Genomic DNA, 19,908 nt, shown 5'->3' with positions numbered 1-19,908 from the left:
ATGCAGTGTGTAATCCCCATAAGACTCTATGTTTCATTTATCCCACAGAGATCTGTGTAGTATTACCTCAATAATTCAGTAACATAAACTCAGTGCAGTATTTGTTTCAAAACCTTAAATACTATCTGTGAGGTTAAGGATACAAGTAATTATGTACTAGACATTGAACAAATTACTCACATTTACAGCTTCTTTGATTTGCTCTTGTGTGAGAACGGATTGCGAGGGGTGACCTTTCTTCATGATAGCTGTAATGTAGTGTAATGATTCTATTTGCATATCCAGTGTGGCATTTCCTTCTCATCACCAGAAATGGAGCATCATTTGTGTTGTGTATACCATTGTTTAAAATGTATAATGGGAAAAGGGGGGGATTAATTAGGCAAATGCAGCAAATAATCTGAAAATGGCATGAATTCCTTTAGTGAATGTCTGTGGTAATCCCTGCAATAGACAGGAGCCTCTTGTCATTGAAGACCTTTAATCCAATGCCTGAAGCATGAAAGTATTCTGGAGTGCAGATAGAACAAGTGTGGGAATCACCAACATCAACATTTTTTTAAAGGACATTTAATTTTCACAATAACAGTACTGATCAATAGAATTGTTGAGTTCGGAGGATGCAAAAGCGTGGGAGTGATGCCTATAGCCCAGGAAGTAGATGCATTTCCCCCCTATTGTGAGCCATTAATAGAATATACAGTACAGGGTAACCCTTAGCACTGTCCTATTCAAACATGTTACCACTTGTGGTCATCTGTAGGGGTAACCTCCATCTGGGAGAATTGGTAAAACACATCTATTGTAAACTAATAGAAACTTTAGTTATTTGTTATTAACTCTTTCTTCCAGTGTTGCACTTATACCAATGTAATCTATAGTGCTGTCAGCCCATATTAATATATGTGAAATAGTCTGTGTTTATGTTAAACGCAGCATTAAAATGTATAATTTTTGGGGTGACCCTTAATCTATTCATCCAATTTAAATGTGCCTTTGAGGAGTAGATGAAAACTGCATAAACACCATATAGGTGTGAATGTGCATTGTAGCTGTATGGGATTTTTGTTTCTCCATGTAATCAGACCAGAGGGTTACATGGCACAGCAATTAGATTATGTGATTTCAAAGCCTCTGCAATTTGTTAAATTGGTCAGAAATTGAAGCACGTTAGAGGGCAATCATCTAACCTGCTTTGAGTATCTTGTTTGTGAAGGGCTCAGCTCTTCTGTGCTTACAGGAGTAATTGTCTAGGAGCATGGCATGGAAAATTGTATCTCTTCAACTGAAAGGGGATTTGACACATTATTGCAAACCTCTTGCTTTCCTGGTTAGCACAGGGGACTGAGACCGGTGTAATTTGACTAATGAAATAATCAGGGGATTTACAAAGAGGCTGGAAGTGTGTAGATATGTTTGAATTGTAAGAATCCTGTGGAGAATCAGCAAATATGATTTCTAATCCCCAGCAGAGAGACTCTTGTCTTGAACAGATTGTTGTGAGAGCTCTAACTAGGGAATTCCCACCAGGATTGGCAGGAAAGGGTTTCTAAGGAGAGGCAGTTAAAAATCACCAAGTTTATTGAGATAGCATTTAACTAGTGACACCCTATTAGATTTGCAGAGAGGCTACATTTACATGATGGACAGTGCGGCCACTGACCCCGCTCACACCAAACTATTGCTAAAGTAGCATGTGCCTTTAACGATGACTGTATGGCTGGTTGCCTTCCACATGCCTGGTGCAGGTCTGCTCCCTCCTCTAATCTCTCCTAGATGTGTTCTGCATGTGTTGTGTGACAGCAGGGAAAGGCAGTGGGTTGAGCTTGCCTGTTCTCCCATTGTCAGTTTGCCTTTGCTGTAGTAGGGAAAACCTGTCTGGGAGATCCTGTGTCATCTCTCTGCATGTGGACAGGAAAAGTCAGCACTGCTCTCTGGGCTCCTCTCTTCCTCTGCCTGCATTTTCCTTTCATTCAGCTCCCACACACTGACTGAGGCACTGACTGAGGCACAGAGATCAGGATTACTTCCCCAGCCGGTCATCACAGCAGATCTTGGATGAAAGCAGTGTATGTGTAAGCTCCTCCAGCATTGCAGCACCCGTTCTTTCTCCCTCTCTCCGCACAACGGTGGTGCCTCATTATCTAGTGCCTGCTTCATTATTTTATCTGCTCATCGCCTGAAGTTTCCAGTCTTGTGCCTATGCCTGTCCCCGGGGGGAGAGATGAGGAGCTCTATTCTAGCAGTGTTGCTCAAATGAGACTGCCATAGGTCACCTGTCCCCCGACTTGTTAGACCCCCTCGGACTGTTAGACTGCAGTGGGGAGCACCAGGCTGCATAGGGACCCTACAGGATCTGTTTGCTTCCTCAGCATGGGCTCTCTCACTGGGATTGCATTTCTTTTCTTGGGAGTATCTATAACAAGAGTGAACTGTCAGAATGTCAAAAATAACGTGCCCAGGGTCAAAATATCGTACAGAGGTAAGTTCTCTTTTTTTTGCCTTATTTATTATACTTTTAAACTACTGCGTAAGTTTTTATTATTCACACGTGGCTGCGATTCAGCAGATCCCCCGATCAAGGGAGATCACTGTAATAAGTGAGTTATATCTGAGAGTGTAATAAGAAGGGTTAGGATGTTCTACAATATAACCTGCACTTAGGGTATGATGTATGATCTATTTGGAATATATCTTTGTCATTTGATTACACATTGTCTCCCATTTATACAGTATGTACAACAGTGGGTTAAAAAGAAACTGTTGGGCTTCTGCGACTTGTAGCAATATTAAACTAATATAATGTAGTTTGTGATTGTTTGGGCTGATGCCAGACTGTGCTGTGGTTTACTTCAAGTCTTTTGTAAACAGGTCTGAAGGGAACGCATTTTACTCTGTATAAACTCGCTGGAGATTCATCACACAAAGGCTAAAACAATCTTAAATCTGGAAAGAATAAAAGTAGCTCTTGAAGCCTTGTAATATATAGCTGTGTTATAAAGGTGAACATGCCATAACTGTAATTGGAGTGATATTGCAGCCTTGAAAAAGGGAGAAATTTACTGACTTGGATCTTTGCTTTCTCCACACAAAAGAAATGAACATAAAGAATGGTCATTAAATGAAAATATGGAGAATAAGAGAAAGGCAGGCAGGAGAAGGAAAGAACCAGAGGCACATTGTGGAATATACTGTAGTGGATTGTGTATGTGGTTTAGAGAATACTGTTTATAGAGCTGGGTGTATCTTCAGCAAATAAAAGATCATATGCTGGTGGAATTAAGTTCTGTTATAGTAGCATGCCATTTGTGTGATAGGAAGATATGACACAAGTGTGAAAAACACATCTGTGATACCAGAATTCTGTTTTCACACCTCATTTCTGAGATGCAACCATTTGTAGATCTATATTCTAATCACATTACATTTCACCTGTTTAGCAATATCCATTTAAAGCAAATAAATCCCCAACTCTGTTCATTGGTATTTTAGCTTTCTATAAATAATGTGAGAGTTGATTTGGTGGCTTGTTTTTAAATGTTACATATCTGTTATTATAGAGAAGCTGGTAACTGTATATAACCTCAACTTACACATGCATTTGTCTTACTGCACATTTTAAATGTGTTAACAAGTGCTAGTAATAAAACTGTCACATATAATGAAATGAGCCTTAATTGAATCAACTCCTTCAAGTGTCATTTTATGCTGATTTGCAATGTATTCCTTTACAGACTGTCACTCCCCTCTCAATAAAACAGTCCATAGTGAAACCAGGTATGAATGTAATAAAACTGTATGCAATAAAATTCCTACTGAGGATGAGCTTGACATGATAGGCAGTAAATTAAGTAGGCTGGGCTATCTTATGCGAAGTGAAGATTCCTGTAACTTATTGCAGCACAGACTGAAGGCAAATTCTATTATACACCTCCTACAATTAGTTTAGGCTGAGCACTTAAGTTTTTAAGACTGCAAATGGAGAAGACACATGCGGAGTGTATGAATACACTTTGTACTTGTTTTTCTTTTGTTACTTTATTGCGTTGTCAATACTCCTTTCTATAGTCCACTGTAATTGTTTTGTCGAAGTTTAAGAGCTTTTGTTGCTAGTTGTTAGTATTTTGTTTTGAAAAATAATAGTACTTCTTGGCTTTTTGTTTTTTCAAACTAATTAGATGTCAGACACATTGGGAAATGAGCAGAACACTTGTTCTAAAAAACATTTCCAGAATGATTCATGAAGGGTTAAATCCCTGCCAGACCTAATTTCCTATGGTCACTAGTTCTCAAAGGTACATTCCAAGCTCTGTCATTTCTCAGGCTGCCAAATACATGTCTGAGTGGTAAAAGTTAACATGCACACTTCGTTTTACTTCAATGCCTGAAACTGGAATGAAAGAAGACCATGAGCAAAAGCTAGTGGGTGATACATTACCCAGATATTTACTCTCCGATGCCCCATTGCTGCTGGATGCACCAGTAAACTGGAGACATAACTTAGGTCAGCACGTGAGCAAAATGTACTATTGGCTGATATTCAAGGAGTTGGGCTTCCATTACAACATGCAAATGTGAAGAGACAGTAAATCTCCTCATCCAAGGACATTTTTAGTTCGGTATTTGAATTTGTAAAGACCCTTTGACTATAGAATAGCTGTTCTTTCACCATGTAAAGAGAATATAACTAAATGGTTTCAACTTTATGAGGAACTTTGATTTTGTTTTCTTAAGTTAACTCGACTTTGATTTATTTGCAGACAACATGACTGGCATCCAGTTAAGAGCGGTGGTTCTAAATATGTTCCCATGGATTACTTAATTTATCTCTATAGTATTGTATTGAGTTCTGAGCTGAAATTCATGAATGAATGGAGCGAGTGTGAAATATCTTCAAAACCGCATAATATCTTTAAAAATCAAAAATACTATATAGAGTCAATTAATTGAATGTAGAAATACACACTAAAATATAAAGGCATCAGGTCAAACACATTCCACATAGGTTGCTTTAGAGTGTTCTAGAATTGCAGATCCCAATACTGTCTAGTTAAGTGTTCATCTTATATAAAATAATGTCCACACCATGCTTCAGATTCTTCCCAAGACCTTGTTAAGCATTTTACACTTGTAATTGTACCACTTTTTATCTTAGAAAAGTTACTTTTATCATTATAGGAATTTTTCCTACTGTATAGTTAGTATAAAAATTAAGATTCGCTATATATGCATATACAGTTAGTATCCAATTTAAATAATCAGACAAGGTTTACAGCTTACTAAAATATATTTCTTAAAAAAATACAGTTTACATGCAGAATGGTTACATAGATCTTTTCTGAAGTGTATTAGAAAAGGGGTTTTGTTACCAGGAAAATAAGACAAGGCAAATAAGAAAATAAGGGCTTCCAGCATTTGTGAATTTGCATTGGGGCCTGTGTTACTCCTACTTAAAATCCTGTACTGTGACCTATCGCTTTGTATAATGTAACCATAATCAGCTTACCAACCCACCTTGATCATTGTACATGGGGTGAAATTGTACTCTATGCTCATGTGAGATATTTTTCCATAAAATGTGTAACACATCGTGCATACCCCCCCCCCCCTCCAGTGGAATTCTAGTCCTCATATTGAATAGATTCATCAGTCATGACTCCTTTATTACGGCCTAGTAATTGTATTTGTTTTAAAGATGTAAGCTTTGTATCTCACCTATACCTGTCTAAGGAATAATACTGCTTGGATGGACTTTGCCTGAAAACTACTACAGATTATCATTTCTACGGAATCCGAGCAAACAATGGTATAAACAACTGCTGTTGTGACACACGGGACCAGCAGTCAATGTCTTCTTTGAGGTTTGCATGTTCAAACACACTAGAAGCTGGTACTTCTGTACATGCCTTTGAGCTGAGGACATATAAAGTTAATGTTTAACACTGTATGTATAGAGAGGATATTGTATATTGTGGTACAACATTTTATAATAGAGAATGTATGTGGGAGAAGGGATAGTTGATGATGTCTGCATAGTTTTAATGTTACATCATGAGATCAGTACTACCAGTGTGTAAATTAGAGATGTGCGCAGACCCCCTGTGTTTTGGTTCTAAGTTATCGTTGCTTTGTTTTTGCAGAACTGTCCTCAAGTTTTTGGTTTGGATTTGATTTTTGGTTTCATTAAAAATCAATAAAATTGATAATCATTAATAGAAATACACCTGAATCATGGATTTAAATTCTTAATTCCGAACTCTGGAAAGACATGAAGCGGTTTTGATAGGATCTCATCAGGAGATCTAGACCAGGTATTTGTTTGGTTCGGATCCACAAAATTCAGGTTGATTTGGAATTTTAGAGAACTAAACCGCAAATCTGTAATTTAATTACAGTCACCCAGCAATACCAGCATCCACATATGTTGGTAGTTTTACCTCTTTTGCCCCAGACGGTCCTCTTTTGCTCATTCTAAGATATACACCCTACTCAAAGCTTTTAGGGAATGTTTTTGCAATTTACAAGCACACATTGTTGTGCAAAAGTGGAAAAAATATCTTCACATACTGTATATACTGTGCAAAAGTGTAAATGTCCAACCATATACTATTTCTTTCTATAAAATAAACCTCTCTCCCTTTTTTTCTGAATAAAATATTATTTGGTTTAGCCTTATACAATTTATGACTTTGGGGGTGAGGGATGTTGGCCCTTATTCAGATCTGATTGCAGTACAAATTTGTTCTCAAAATGGGCTAAACCATGTGCACTGCAGGTGGAGCAGATGCAACATGTGCAGAGAGAGTTAGATTTGTGTGAGTTATTTTGTTTCTGTGCAGGGTAAATACTGGCTGCATTATTTTTACACTGAAATTTAGATTTCAGTTTCAACACACTGCTCCCAAATTTAACTCTCTGCACGTTACATCTGCCCCACCTGCAGTGCACATGGTTTTGCCCATTTTGAGAACAAATTTGTACTGCAATCAGATCTGAATAAGGGCTATTGTCTGTCTTTACTACAAGTGGCTATGGGTGTGGTATGGGACTTCGACATTCTGGATCCCAACAGTCATTATCCCGACGTCGGGATCCCGACTGCCTGGAGTCAGACAGCATGGCGAGCACAAAAAAGCCCCTTGCGGGCTCGCTGCGCTCGCCACGCGAGCCACCTATTTTATTCTCCCTCTATGGGGGTCGTGGACCCCCACGAGGGAAAATAGCAGGTGGCCGTCGGGCACCCGGCTGTCTGCGTTTTGACAGTCGGGATCCCGATGTCGGGTAGACGACTGTCGGGATCCCGACTGTCGGGATCCCGACTGTCGGGAACCCGTCTGGCACCCGTGGCTATACTGTAGTGTGTGTTTGAAACTTTCAATGACATTGCTAGAACCAAGCCTACAAAGCCCTTATCTGCTAAAGCACATAATGGGGATACAAATACGCTCAACTGAAACTATGGGACAAGAACGTAAGACCATCCACTCTGGGCTGGGGCCAGTTTCAGTTCCCTTTGAGTAGTGAAAACTATAGTGTAAATAGGAACAGCAAAACTTCTTTCTCATTGTCATAAAACAAGGTTCTCTGCTAAACTTATTAAATTATTTGCTAGAAATGCCTCCATGGTATCTAACTCCACCCAACACTTCCCGCAAATGCTGACATTTTGCTTCACATTCCGATGTGCCTCGTGGCTCAAGCTCCCTTGCGCAAATCAAAGTTTGTGGTTTCAATGCCAGTTCTTCTATTTGTTAGTCACTTTTGAGTTGGGATGCCAGTTCAGCATTCTCTCTATAATGTCTTCGGTACAGGGATTAAATAATTGAAAACTAAAGAGTAAGGTGAAACTACATTTCTTAAACTTGCGTTTTCTGGCCTTTGTCCCTTGCCCTGGAGTTTTCACAAGACATTCCTTTATCTGCAGCTAGTTGCATACATGTGGTAAAGAACTGTGTCTTCAAATCGCCCCTGGACTTATTCATCTTTGTTCATCATCTGAATTTATTTTCTCTGAGTAGCATAAAGGCTTAGATCCTTGAAAGCACTATGTAAGGTCATGAAAATGTTCATTTCACTGTATCCCGTTACCAACATGACACCTGAGATCTGTATGCTCTTTTAAAGGAGAGACATTAATGATAAGCAACTATGTGCTCTCTGTTTATGTACATCTTTGAAAGCTTGTAATGAAGATGCATAAAGCTAATAGTTTAGGGCACATTTTCATAGACAATATCCAATTTTTATTTAGCCATTAGTCACAGGAACCACAATCTGTACCACACAGAAGATTGTCTTCTAAAAAATGAAGAAAAATGAGTCATTAACTATATATTAATGAGCTGTGTATAATGACAGTGTATATATTATTATTATTTTTATTATTATTATTATCACACTTTATTTATGGCGCCACAAGGGTTCCACAGTGCCTAACACTACCTAAATGAGCAAAAACGAAGAAAATAGCCAATTGCAGTACAAGGAAATGTAGTACAGGTACATGGTAAATAAATACAGTTGCATCAGGGGACAGTGCACAAAAGTAATTATCAGGGTGGCAGAGATATATATATATATTCTAAGAAAAGCACATGAGGTGAGAGGGCCCTGCTTGTGAGAGCTTATATTCTAAAGGATAAGATATATGTAGCTTGTGTGATATTTAGAGTTGTATGATATGTGCTCTGTTTTTAATTATTTTTATCCTATTGGGCCATACACATGGGGCGATTACAGCCCATTTTTAAGCAATATGTCTAGATCACTTAAAAATGAAGCATGGATCGCCCCTGGCGATGGTGATGCATGGTCCCTCGCGTCGCTATCGCCTGACTAGATTTATACTGCATACAGAATAAATCTAGACATCGCCAGTGTTTTATCACCAAGGAACACTGTCCGCGACAGCTCGCTCAGCACACATCGCTGGTGCACTGCTGTGTGCTGAGGGATCTGTGCTTAACTAGTTCCCTCAGCACATTGCTTCTGTTGCCCTGTGTGTGTATGGGGCATATAAAATAATTTTCTGCTCCACACTGTTATAATGAAACACAGACATATTTTATCTGTAAGATTTCCATAGATAGGAACATTAAACAGTCTTTAAACATTGTCATATGGGTGTTAGGTATTATCAATGAACAACTGGATAAGTGAGCAGTTTAAGCTCCCATATGGTCACTGATCCAGTTGTATAAACACCACACCCAAGAATCAGATCACAATGCGGACAAGGGCTTTCCAAGGGTGATAGATGACCCAACACAGGCTTTGAGAGGAGTTGTCAATCGACTTGTTTTTCTGTCATTATCCTGTTGGCTGTCGAAAGATAAAATCAGCCAACAAAAATTGAACTGTATGTGACTGTCTAGAGCTTGGTTAACCCCTGACGCCCTCTACTGGCACAGTGTCCAAACATTTTGTTTTCCATTGCACAAGACCACTTTGTTACTTACTGAATCTTTTTTTTTATTATTGTTTTTTTTTTTTTAAGTCTCATAGGTGGTTGTAAGGGCTTATTTCAGGGCATGTTAGATACACTGGAACAAAGCTTGGAGTGTTATAAAGTCACAACCAATCATCTCCTAGACATTTTCACTTTTTTTTTTAACACAGCCTATCAACTGGCAGGAGCTGATTGGTTGGTACTTTGTCACGTCCAATCTTTGATACATACTCCCCAATGTTATATATTAACTTTTAGTTAATTCCTAATTTTATGTATGGTAAACAAACTTTTATATTTATTAACATTTATTTTTTCATGCACACACTTTGTGCATCGCTTTACAGAGAATGTTTTGGCCTTTTCCTGCCCCAGTAGAGGTTACAATCTATATTCTATATCACATGTACATACACATGTACAGTAACAGAGTTCATTTTTGTTGGAAGACAGTTAATATTATATGTCAATATAATGTCAACATGTTGAACATGTTGCCATTGACCGAAATGACATTCATCATGGTGACACTAATGAAATGTCAACATGATAGAATATTTGTATATCATCCATGGTGGCCGAGCAGTGAATTGCTTGCTCCCAATGGCTGCAGTGGCTTTAGCAGCATATTCCAGGTCCCACCAATCATGTGACTAGCGGTGGCTGCAGCCCTGGACAGAAGCGCCAAGCAAACAGTGGAGGGGGAAGCACATATGCTACATGCATGTAATATATGTGTTGGATTTATCCCTGGGGGATCACCAGTGTGGCATAAGCTATTACACGCTGTTAGGCCAACCCTCAGTTTTTCAGAAATTCAGTTATTGGAGTCGCTGAGGTTGAAAACTGGGGTAAGAATTTCCTGTAGTAGCCTGACAAACCGAAGAAGAATCTCATTTAGTTCTTGCTGGTTAGAACTGGTGCATCAATTAAAGTCTTCACCTTACTCTCAAGGGTGGGGGGGTTTGACTACCCAGAAACAACCCCCCACACCCCCGAAGGGCCATGTAGCACATGCGGTGGGGGGGTTTGAGTTTAGCCGCGGTCAGCGCTTCCATGTCAGGAGGCTTTCCCATTTGAGGAGCAGTGACAGCAGTACAGGCAGTAGTGGGGGCAGCATGATCACAGCTCTGGTATACTCTGTTATACTCTGCTGGGCTTCCACAGTGTATCCTTAACACTGACTGGCCGCGCTGGCTGTAGTGACAATACATATGACCCCCTTGAAATTTGCCTTTGCTGCCCCCTACATATCCTAGGTAATTTGTTTCATACTTCCATAGAGCACATTATTTAAATTAGCAGGCTCCCATCAGGACATTCCTTAGTTCCTTAGTTCCGTGATGTGAACTTTTAATGGTGACTATATATGACCATGTGGTCCATGTATGCCACAGCATAATTCTGTATAGGACAGTCCAATAACCTATTAAATGAGACTGGAGGATCATGGATGCCAAAAGTTATTGATTTAAATAGGTGGAGCCCTAACAGTGTGGACAATTTAGCTGCCAGTACCCCTTATATTAATGATAGAGATAAATTTGCCCAAGCCTAGTCTGTCAAGCAACCTATCCACCTTTTGCATTGGGTAGGAATCAAATCTGAGGTGGCATTGACTTTGTGGATATCCACATAAAATGTACATTTCTGATTTTGGAACCAGAAAACTGGGGCTACACCAATCAAAAGTTGAATCGTCTTTTGCCCATGATTTTAACATATCTTCCACCAACTTTATTGCCTGCTCTCATTTTTCCTTTGGAAGTGTATAGGGATTTGGCCACACCACAACCCCAAGTGGGGTTATGCTGTAATGCATATGGTCATTGTTCCTTACTTATCAGAAAATACATCTGGGAACAACAATCACACCCAAGTGAGCTTTTAAATTGCCCAGCACCATAGAGGTGAGGTCACCATCTGACTGGTAAAATTTGGACCAAGATCCCTATGGCCACTACAAGGATGCACCCTGTAATGGCCACCTATTCATTCTATGCTTTCCATCAATTGACATGGTAGATCTGTCTACTGTATCTCTGTAAGAGTCAGGTTAGACAATCTCATAGTTTGCCTATCCTACCCCTTACTTCAAATGTTCCCTGACACATTGCTAGTAGCTGGTTAAGCAATAACAAAATGGCTTTATAGTGAGCTGACCTAGTAGTTCAGGAACATAGCTTTACAAGAGAACAGCAATATGGTCAGGGTATGAAATATTAAGTACACATTTTATCTCTCCTCCTGAATTACCCACACAAGCATGTTTACATACCAAAATGCCTGTTAATTGAAGTAGTTCAAAAGAATAACCCTTTCTTCAACTATGGGACATTTCCACCCTGCCATAAAGTGCATGACTGATGCTCGGAGTATCTCTACTAAGCAGCGGATTCCTAAAGCTTTGTAAATGTTTTTGTGCAGCCTTATATTATATGTAAAGTGTAGTTATGTTAAATGTGCTGATGTGTCCTTTTTTGTTGCTTCAGTAACACCAAAAATCCCTCTGTTTGCCAGTTACTGTGGGGCAGATTTATTAAGCTTGGAGAAGAGATAAACTGGAGATAAAGCGGAGATAAGGTAAAAGTAGATAAAGCACCAGCCAATTAACTCCCAACTGTCTTTTTCAAACACAGCTGATTGGCTGGCGCATTATCTCCTTTTACCTTTTCTCCGCTTTATCTCCAGTTTATCTCTTCTCCAAGCTTAATAAATCTGCCCCTGTGTGACTAGCCAAAATATCCTTCTTATTTCATTAAAGAGAAGGACACCTGTGTGCAGTCTGCTTCTGGGGCCCTTCTCTCCATCCAGCAGTATATGGAGACTCTAGGGTCAATAGGACACCCTAGGGCTGTACCAGAGTTCAGTGTATCTGCTTAGGTATCTGGTACAATGGTTCTGTTTCCATTTTCCTGGGGATTTTCCTATAGATCATGCGCTGAAAAATGTCCACAGCATCATTTTCAGGTGACTTATGCATCCAACATGGGATTTCAGAGGGGGTAGGTAATCACTTATACCCCTTTCACACTCGCAAACATATCCCGGGTTTTTGAGCATCCCATGTTGATTCCGGAATCTACCCAGGTCAGGACCTCGGTAGAAATCCCGGAATGCTCATCCTGGGCTATTTCTAGACCCTTTCACACTGAGCTAAATCCCGGGTTGATGCGCATTCATGTGCATCAAACTCGGGATATTTTTGTGAGTGTGAAAGGGGTAAAAGTGGATGCAGGGTGTCGACCCAGGGACTCATGTGCACTGCACATCTAACACCCATTATATACATGCCAGTATCTTATTTGCATAAATAAAACTGCAGGGTATGTGTGCTAAATTTAGGCACCAGTGGGGAAGGTTAGGGTCAGACAGTGGGGTGGGGTGGAAGGGGGCAGGTCAGGCTGCTGCAGGGGGGGGGGGGTAGGGAGAGTGGGGTTAGGGTATGAATTGAGCCCCTGACAGGATTCTACATATCAGGATACCAGTATTTGCCTTTTAACCACCGGCATCCTAAATGCCTTTATATCAGATGTATCCCTCAAAAGCTAAGAGTGTAATACTGTATGATATCATTTGCAATCTTTGATATATGTGTGTGTGTGTGTGTGTGTGTGTGTGTTATATTGGGGTATTGCCTTATGTTTATTTAGGCACTTGTATTTTTCAGAGTTTATATAAATAAAGAACCTGTTAAGGGGGTGGATTAGACTGAAGCTGAAGTAAAGCCACTGGAATTAATAACTTCTCAAAGAATAAATATCTCTTGAAAGATTCCACTGCTAGAGCACTGTGACTATGTTACCATGGAGATTAATTGGGAAGAACTGAGTAGTTAAATAAATACATGTAACTTGTCTCTGCATCTAACTAAACATCAAGAAATAGGAACAATTTTCACTTCAGTGCATTGGAAACAGCAACATGTACAGCATTACACTTAGGAAAATATGTTGTTATTACTTAGACCTTTTTCTTGACTATATAGAATTTCTTATTAATAGGTTGGAGAGAAGCACTTCCATTGCCAAATGGAAATGCAAAATTTACTAGAAAAAAACATGTCTGATAGTTTCCTGTTATCTACAGTATGGTCTCACATGAATCTTAAATAGAAATAATATTGATACACTATTTGTGATCTTTTCTTCTGAATTAAGAAGACTTTGGGGGGTATTCAATCCTGGGTCACGACTGTTGATCTGTCCCGACAGCCATGACCCTGGCCCGTTTTCGTTTTGCTCGACAGCATATCGTGAGACGAGATTCAATGTCCCGCTTCTCAAACAGTTGAAAAGGGGTAAACGGCCGCGAATTGTCAAGATTCAGGCGTGATTTAGACAATTCACAGCCGTAATCGACAAAACGGGCCCAACAGATTTCAAAGTCAGGCCCGATCTGTCGATCTGCCTCTTCAAGGCTGTCGGACAAGACAGCATTGAAAAGACGTCTGCCGCTATTTCTTCTGTAGGATATAGCGGCGAGGATAAAATACCATAAATAATTTGTTAAACATCCTGCCCTGAAAAAAAAAAAAGATAAATCCCATTTCACTGTCAAAATTCCATATTAAAATAAATGCAAAACAACCCTCTGACATTATTGCTGATTTTAATATACTGTATATATATTTTTTGGTTTAAAGAAACTCAATATTAAAATAATAATAAAAAGGCCATTACTTATGATTGAATCTATTCAACCAGCAGAAACTCTTGTTCCTGTAATAAATCAGTTGCACTGTTTAAATACAAATGTGCTGTGTAACTCAAAAGTCCTACAGTGGTTTCCAGTATAACAAGTAAACCGCAAACCAGCGCAGAGCTGACATCCCCCCCCCCAATCCACTCTCCCCCTACCAGGTGGCTGTGGGGGCAAAGTAATTAAGACTGACTGATAACATTGGAAGTGCTGACTGATGCTAAATGATCACTTCTGAGATATTGATGAAAAGGCAACATGCTTATGATTGACGCTTAATGAAAGCGGAGTGAAGCGGAGCACTGACTGATTATTTAACAGCAGCCACCCTCATCACGTCACTGTCCACTTTATGTCATGCTGGGCTGGATGTCTCACCCCCTCACACACACCTCCCAAACCACAATTTATTTCACACACACCCCCCGTGCTGCCACCCCCCCCCCCATGACATGCCTCGTATGTCTAGTGGGAAATCAACCGCTGGAAATGTGGTCACACAGAAGGCTGAGACTGAAATGGATCCTCAGGGCAAATTTACTAGGATGGGAGTTCGATTTTGCATGGGATGTTGCTTAGGGCAACCAATAAGAATCTACTTCTTATTTATTTAGCACCTTCTAGAAGATAATAGATATTATCTGATGATTGGTGGCCCATAGCAACATCTCATGTAAAATAGAACTCCCATTTTAGTAAATCCCCAAAACCCACCCACCCACCCAGTCACCCAGTGTCCCACTGTTGTAATAGGCATATGCTGTAGCCAGGCAGATTTTGGTGGCTGGCTCAAAGTTCTAAAAATAGGAAGACCCATGCAAGCCCATCCTGTTTACAAATACTCTTGAATTTGTAGATACTTGCCAGGATATGACCTATGTTGTGTACCAGGATACAATGTTAAGCGATAGTACCTGTGTCGACCTTGTAGTTTCTATGGAGGGGCCTCAACTGGCTGGAGAGGCTCACGTAAAGTTTTTAGCTTCTTACACCCTGGCTTCCTTATTTGTGATGTCATCTGTACTGGTTACAGCAGGCATTGGCCAAGACTCAAAAATGCCTTGGTACACACTGGTTACCACAATGCAAAAATTAACAAATTATACTACAATGTCTTATTACCACAACTGTCTCTCTGCTGTCTACTCTTGGATGACCCAGCGCTTTTTTAGACTTAAAATATCAAAGACTAAGCTGACCCCTTCCCACCCTCCTGCATAAAACCTGACCATCTCTCATCCTAACCTACTGTTTATGCCCACTTCTTTCCATTCTGTGTCACCCCTGTCTGTCTAACCCTCCCCTTTAGAATGTAAGCTCTCATGAGCAGAGCCCTCTCTCCTCATGTGCCTTTCTTAGAATATATAAAGCACTTCCACCCTGATGATTGTTTCAGTGTCCTTTCCCCTGATGCAACTATCCATATTAACCATGTACTTGACCTAAATTGTCTTGTAATGTAATTCGTTATGTGTTCTTGCTCATAACTATACTCTGTAAAGCGCTGCGTAATTTGTGTGCGCTATATAAGAAACTGTTAATAAATAAATAAATAATAATTGTACTTGTTTATTATTTAATTTTTCTAGTTGATCATTGTGCTAACATTGGTTTATATCTATTACTAGCTTACTAATTAATCCAACTCCATTATAACAGTGTTTTTAAAAAAAATATTTATAGATTGCTAGTTTCTTTTTTCTGGCTTTGGCATGATTTCGTAGTATTGCTGAATTACATCCAGTCTTTCTATGTGTCTGAGCCTCAGTGCTTATGGAAGAAAAGGATATCTTAAATTGGGAATCCTGACCCAAACAGATGTGCTTCAGATTGACATTTACCTACATACTGTATCTGTTATATAAATCCTCTAATTTTTCAGTAGCATTTGTTTTTCTAACCCTTAGATTCACCTCAGGCAGTCAAAGGAAGAAGCAGTCGGTTTCCTACAGGAATTTCTAAAAACCAGATCTCAAGCTGCCTGTCACAAATGGGAAGGGAATTGGAGTGACGTGTTTCCATTATTTGAGTATATGTAGTTTAATGATAGGGATTAGTAGCCAAGACTAAAATTGGACCTATATCATTATGCATTTTACTATAATATTATATAAAGTACCTACTTGCAGCGGGCAGTTTAATGTTACAGCATATAGCATGTTTAATTCAGAAACATTTCTGCATGTTCTCAAAAAAAAAAAAATTTCACTACTATGCAATTTATATGACCTGATGAAAAGGCCACATGGGGCCTTGAAACAGTGGTGGATTAGCCACGGGGTGATAGGGGCGGTCGCCCCGGGCCCCCACACATCTGGGGGTCCCACACCTGCCACCCCACTGCTGCGGTGACAGGTCACGGGTGGCAGGCAGCGCAGGGTGGGTAGCGCTGGCGGGCAGGGGGTCCCTCCGGTGTATGTGAAGTGAGCTTCTGGATCCCTGCAGCAGATGGGAACTAGTTACTAGTTCCCATCTGCTGCAGGGACTACGCCGCTCACTTCACATACGCCGCAGGGACAGTGGCGTAACTAATAAGAATGCCCCCTCAGTAGGATTAACACCCACTCCCCCCTATGTGGCTAAGACCACCCCCCCCACCCCCTCACCCCCCCGTGCTGCCGGTACCTCCTGCCTTGCGGATCCCGGCTGTCTTGCGGGTCCCGACTCTCCTCTACCGGCTCCTGCTGCTCCTGCGGCGGCCTCCTCTAGCATCCTCAAAAATTGTCCTTCCTATGGGGGCAGCCATTTTCCGAATGTCATTTTTTTTCTAAGCAGCAGGAGCCGGGAGAGGGGAGCCGGGATACGCAAGGCAGGAGGTACCGGCCGCACGGGGGGAAGGGGAGGGGTTTAACTCTATTGGGGGGTTTTACCCTATGGGGGGGTGTTAACCCCACTGGGGGGGCCCACACACCTTTTTGTCCAGGGCCCACACACACCTTAATCCGACCCTGCCTTGAAATCTTGTCCACATTCACTATGCAACTTCTTTAATACAGAAACCTATTGAAAACTGTCTCTGAGTGCCACCTATTTGTCCTATAGGAAGCTTCACTGCAAAGGATCACATACACTGGATGAAGTCTTGGGCTTTTTTTGTAGCATGGTAACAACATACAAGGTAAAAAGCATAGGTCAGCACAGTGGGTGCCGTGCGGCTCCCCGACAGTCGGGATTCCGACAGTCATTACTCCGACGTGGGAATCCCGACTGCTCCCTCGTGGGTCCACGACCCCCATAGAGGGAGAATAAAATAGGTGGGGAGCACAGCTCGCCACTGTGCCCACAGCGTGGCGAGTGGAGCGAGCCCGCAAGGGGCTTCATTGCGCTCCCCCCGCTGTGCAGTCGGGATTCTGATGTCGGAGAAATGACTGTCGGAATCCCGACTGTCGGTGTGTCATACCACACCCAGCACAGTTACAGTATTACAGCATACAGGTGTCACAGCATAGTTCAAACTCCTCACAATGTTCCAGTGGTCCCCACCATAGTCCACACCCCCAGCCTATCACCTAGGTGGCTATTCCACCATCGGGAACATTGACTTCCTGCCCTGGAAACACTTATATCAGAAAGCCGCAGGTGCTGCTAATCAGCCCAACCCTGATCACAACTGGATCTAATTTTCCTGCTGATGCTGCTCTAAAACCTGGTCTGGATTTTTCTGCATTATCCGCATGTGGAAATATGGTGTATCTGCCACAATATGTATATTCAATTCCATGGGATACATGGGAAAGCGTGCTTAAATAAATCTGGCATCTTTTTACCTGGATTGCTCATACTACTGGCCCTTTCCCAGTAATCAAAATAAAAGTTTAAAATTCCTAAAAGTCATACATTCTGAGTATAAATTCTTCTTACTGATCTGGCTATTGAACTACAATAGAATAGCAATATCTGAAATGCCAATTATGCAAACACACACTACGGGTACCAATAATAACATGCCTAGATGATTTAATACATGTGCAGTTATCCAAACACTGATTATCCAGTGTCATAGCTGCTGGCTGCAGGGGTCTAAAGGCCCCCATACATTAGGTTGATTTGTCCAAAGGACTTTAGGGCTCACATACATTTAGGCACTTGATGTGCCATTTTTTACATGTGATAAATCGCATGAGATTTGTTTTGGTTTTTGCAAATGGATCTGCGAATGCATCGTTACTTGCAATGCATTCGCTATTTTGCAATGGCGTTTTTTTTCTTTCTGCTTTTTCTCTAATTAGCAAGCTATGCCTAATTAGGCATATAATTTGATATCTTGGTAATGATCTTCGGTCAAATCATTCTAGTTCTTAGCAACAATTAGCACATGTAATTGGATACCTACATTTGTGTTCAATACACTAGAAGAGCTCTGAAGATTGGGCTCACTGTTCCTTTTTATGAATGCTCCCTTGGTATGCACTGGTACTTGCTGAATATGCTGGGTGGGGTCCGGTATGATATGCCGGCGGTCAGAAATCCGGCGTTCAAAACACCGCCACCAGAATCCCGACCGCCGCAATGCCGACAAGGGGGGGCATCTATCGCCCCCCTTGCGGGCTCGTTGCGCTCGCCACTCAGTGCGCCCAGTGCCTCGCTACACTCAGCACACTATTTTATTCTCCCTCTATGGGTGTCGTGGCATTGCGGTGGTCGGGATTCCGGCGTCAGTATTTCTTCCGCCGGGATTCCGACCGCCGGCATATTGACCGCATCCCGCTAGGAGTACAGGTGTAACATCCTAATGCAAAGTGCAAACCACTGAAATCAATACACACCTCTAGTATCCCTTTCACATTGCACTTATAACCCAGGTTATCCTCGGGTTGCTGCCTGGTGGACCCGGGTCGAGGTGCAGTGTGAAAGCACCAAACCTAATAACCCTGGTTAGCCAACCCGGAAATTTGACCTTTAATATAAGAAGGGTTAAACCCAGATCACCCTGTGTATAATGTATGACCCGGGTTTAGTGTGAAAGTGTCGGACTTTGGTTTGAGTTGGATCCAACTTAGGATCAAGATCCCGGATCTGACCCGGCATTGCGATGTGAAAGCGGTATAGTACTTGCAGGGCTCACTTGAAATGATTTCCTTAAATTAATAAATATTTAACACAATTTTTCTGCTGAAAACAGGTATGGGAATTCCACTCCACTATACTGTTAATGTACACAATTTTACACGTTATCTACACAGCTGAACATCCAGAAATTATATGAATTGGTATCAATGTACAGACATTAGCAGCTTATTAGTCACCCTAAACTCCACAACTTGGTAAACTTACCCCAGTTGTAAATGGACTGAAAGTATAAATGACATTGACATAAGGCCCATGGATCATGGATCATTTGAAAAGAGGTGAAAGCCAGACTGACAGAGGCAGGTTCTTTCAAATAAAAGCATGGAGGTGAAACTAACCACAACAAATGTTAAGTGGGAATTTCAAGAGTAGGAAACGGCTTTGAAATATTTTCCTAACAGCCTGAATAATAATTTTAGACCATGATGACAAAACTTAAATCTTGTTTTAATGTGTGTTTCCAGCATTACTGCTCACACAAACTATTCAGCCAGAAGCCAAACATATGGAAGTGATCAGGCTATATTTGCCATAGATGTCTGAGGTATAGAAAGGTGATAATATGAAAATGTTTGTACTATGCACATTATAATTTTCATGATATATAAAAAGAACAATTGATATATTTAGAATTTTGCCTTTTAAGTTAGAAATAGATTTAAAACTTCTACTGTAAATTAAAGGACTTT

General features: G+C 40.8%; 1 protein-coding gene across 2 annotated transcripts in view; it reads left to right on the top strand.

Annotated features, from left to right (window-relative positions):
• The first annotated feature begins 1,491 nt into the window (after positions 1–1,491).
• SEMA3A (semaphorin 3A) overlaps positions 1,492–19,908 on the top strand; it is a 221,723-nt gene continuing 203,306 nt past the window's right edge. For both annotated transcript variants that reach the window (XM_083183085.1, XM_083183084.1), the window contains exon 1: positions 1,492–2,482. In XM_083183085.1, coding sequence (XP_083039211.1) covers positions 2,374–2,482 — 109 coding nt within the window. In that variant the 5' untranslated portion in view covers positions 1,492–2,373. The remainder of the gene's footprint in view (positions 2,483–19,908) is intronic.

The sequence above is a fragment of the Crinia signifera genome, chromosome 4 (assembly GCF_055691185.1).
Source record: "Crinia signifera chromosome 4, ASM5569118v1, whole genome shotgun sequence".
NCBI classification, from domain to species: Eukaryota; Metazoa; Chordata; class Amphibia; order Anura; family Myobatrachidae; genus Crinia; species Crinia signifera.
This window is presented reverse-complemented; position numbering and strand designations above follow the sequence as displayed.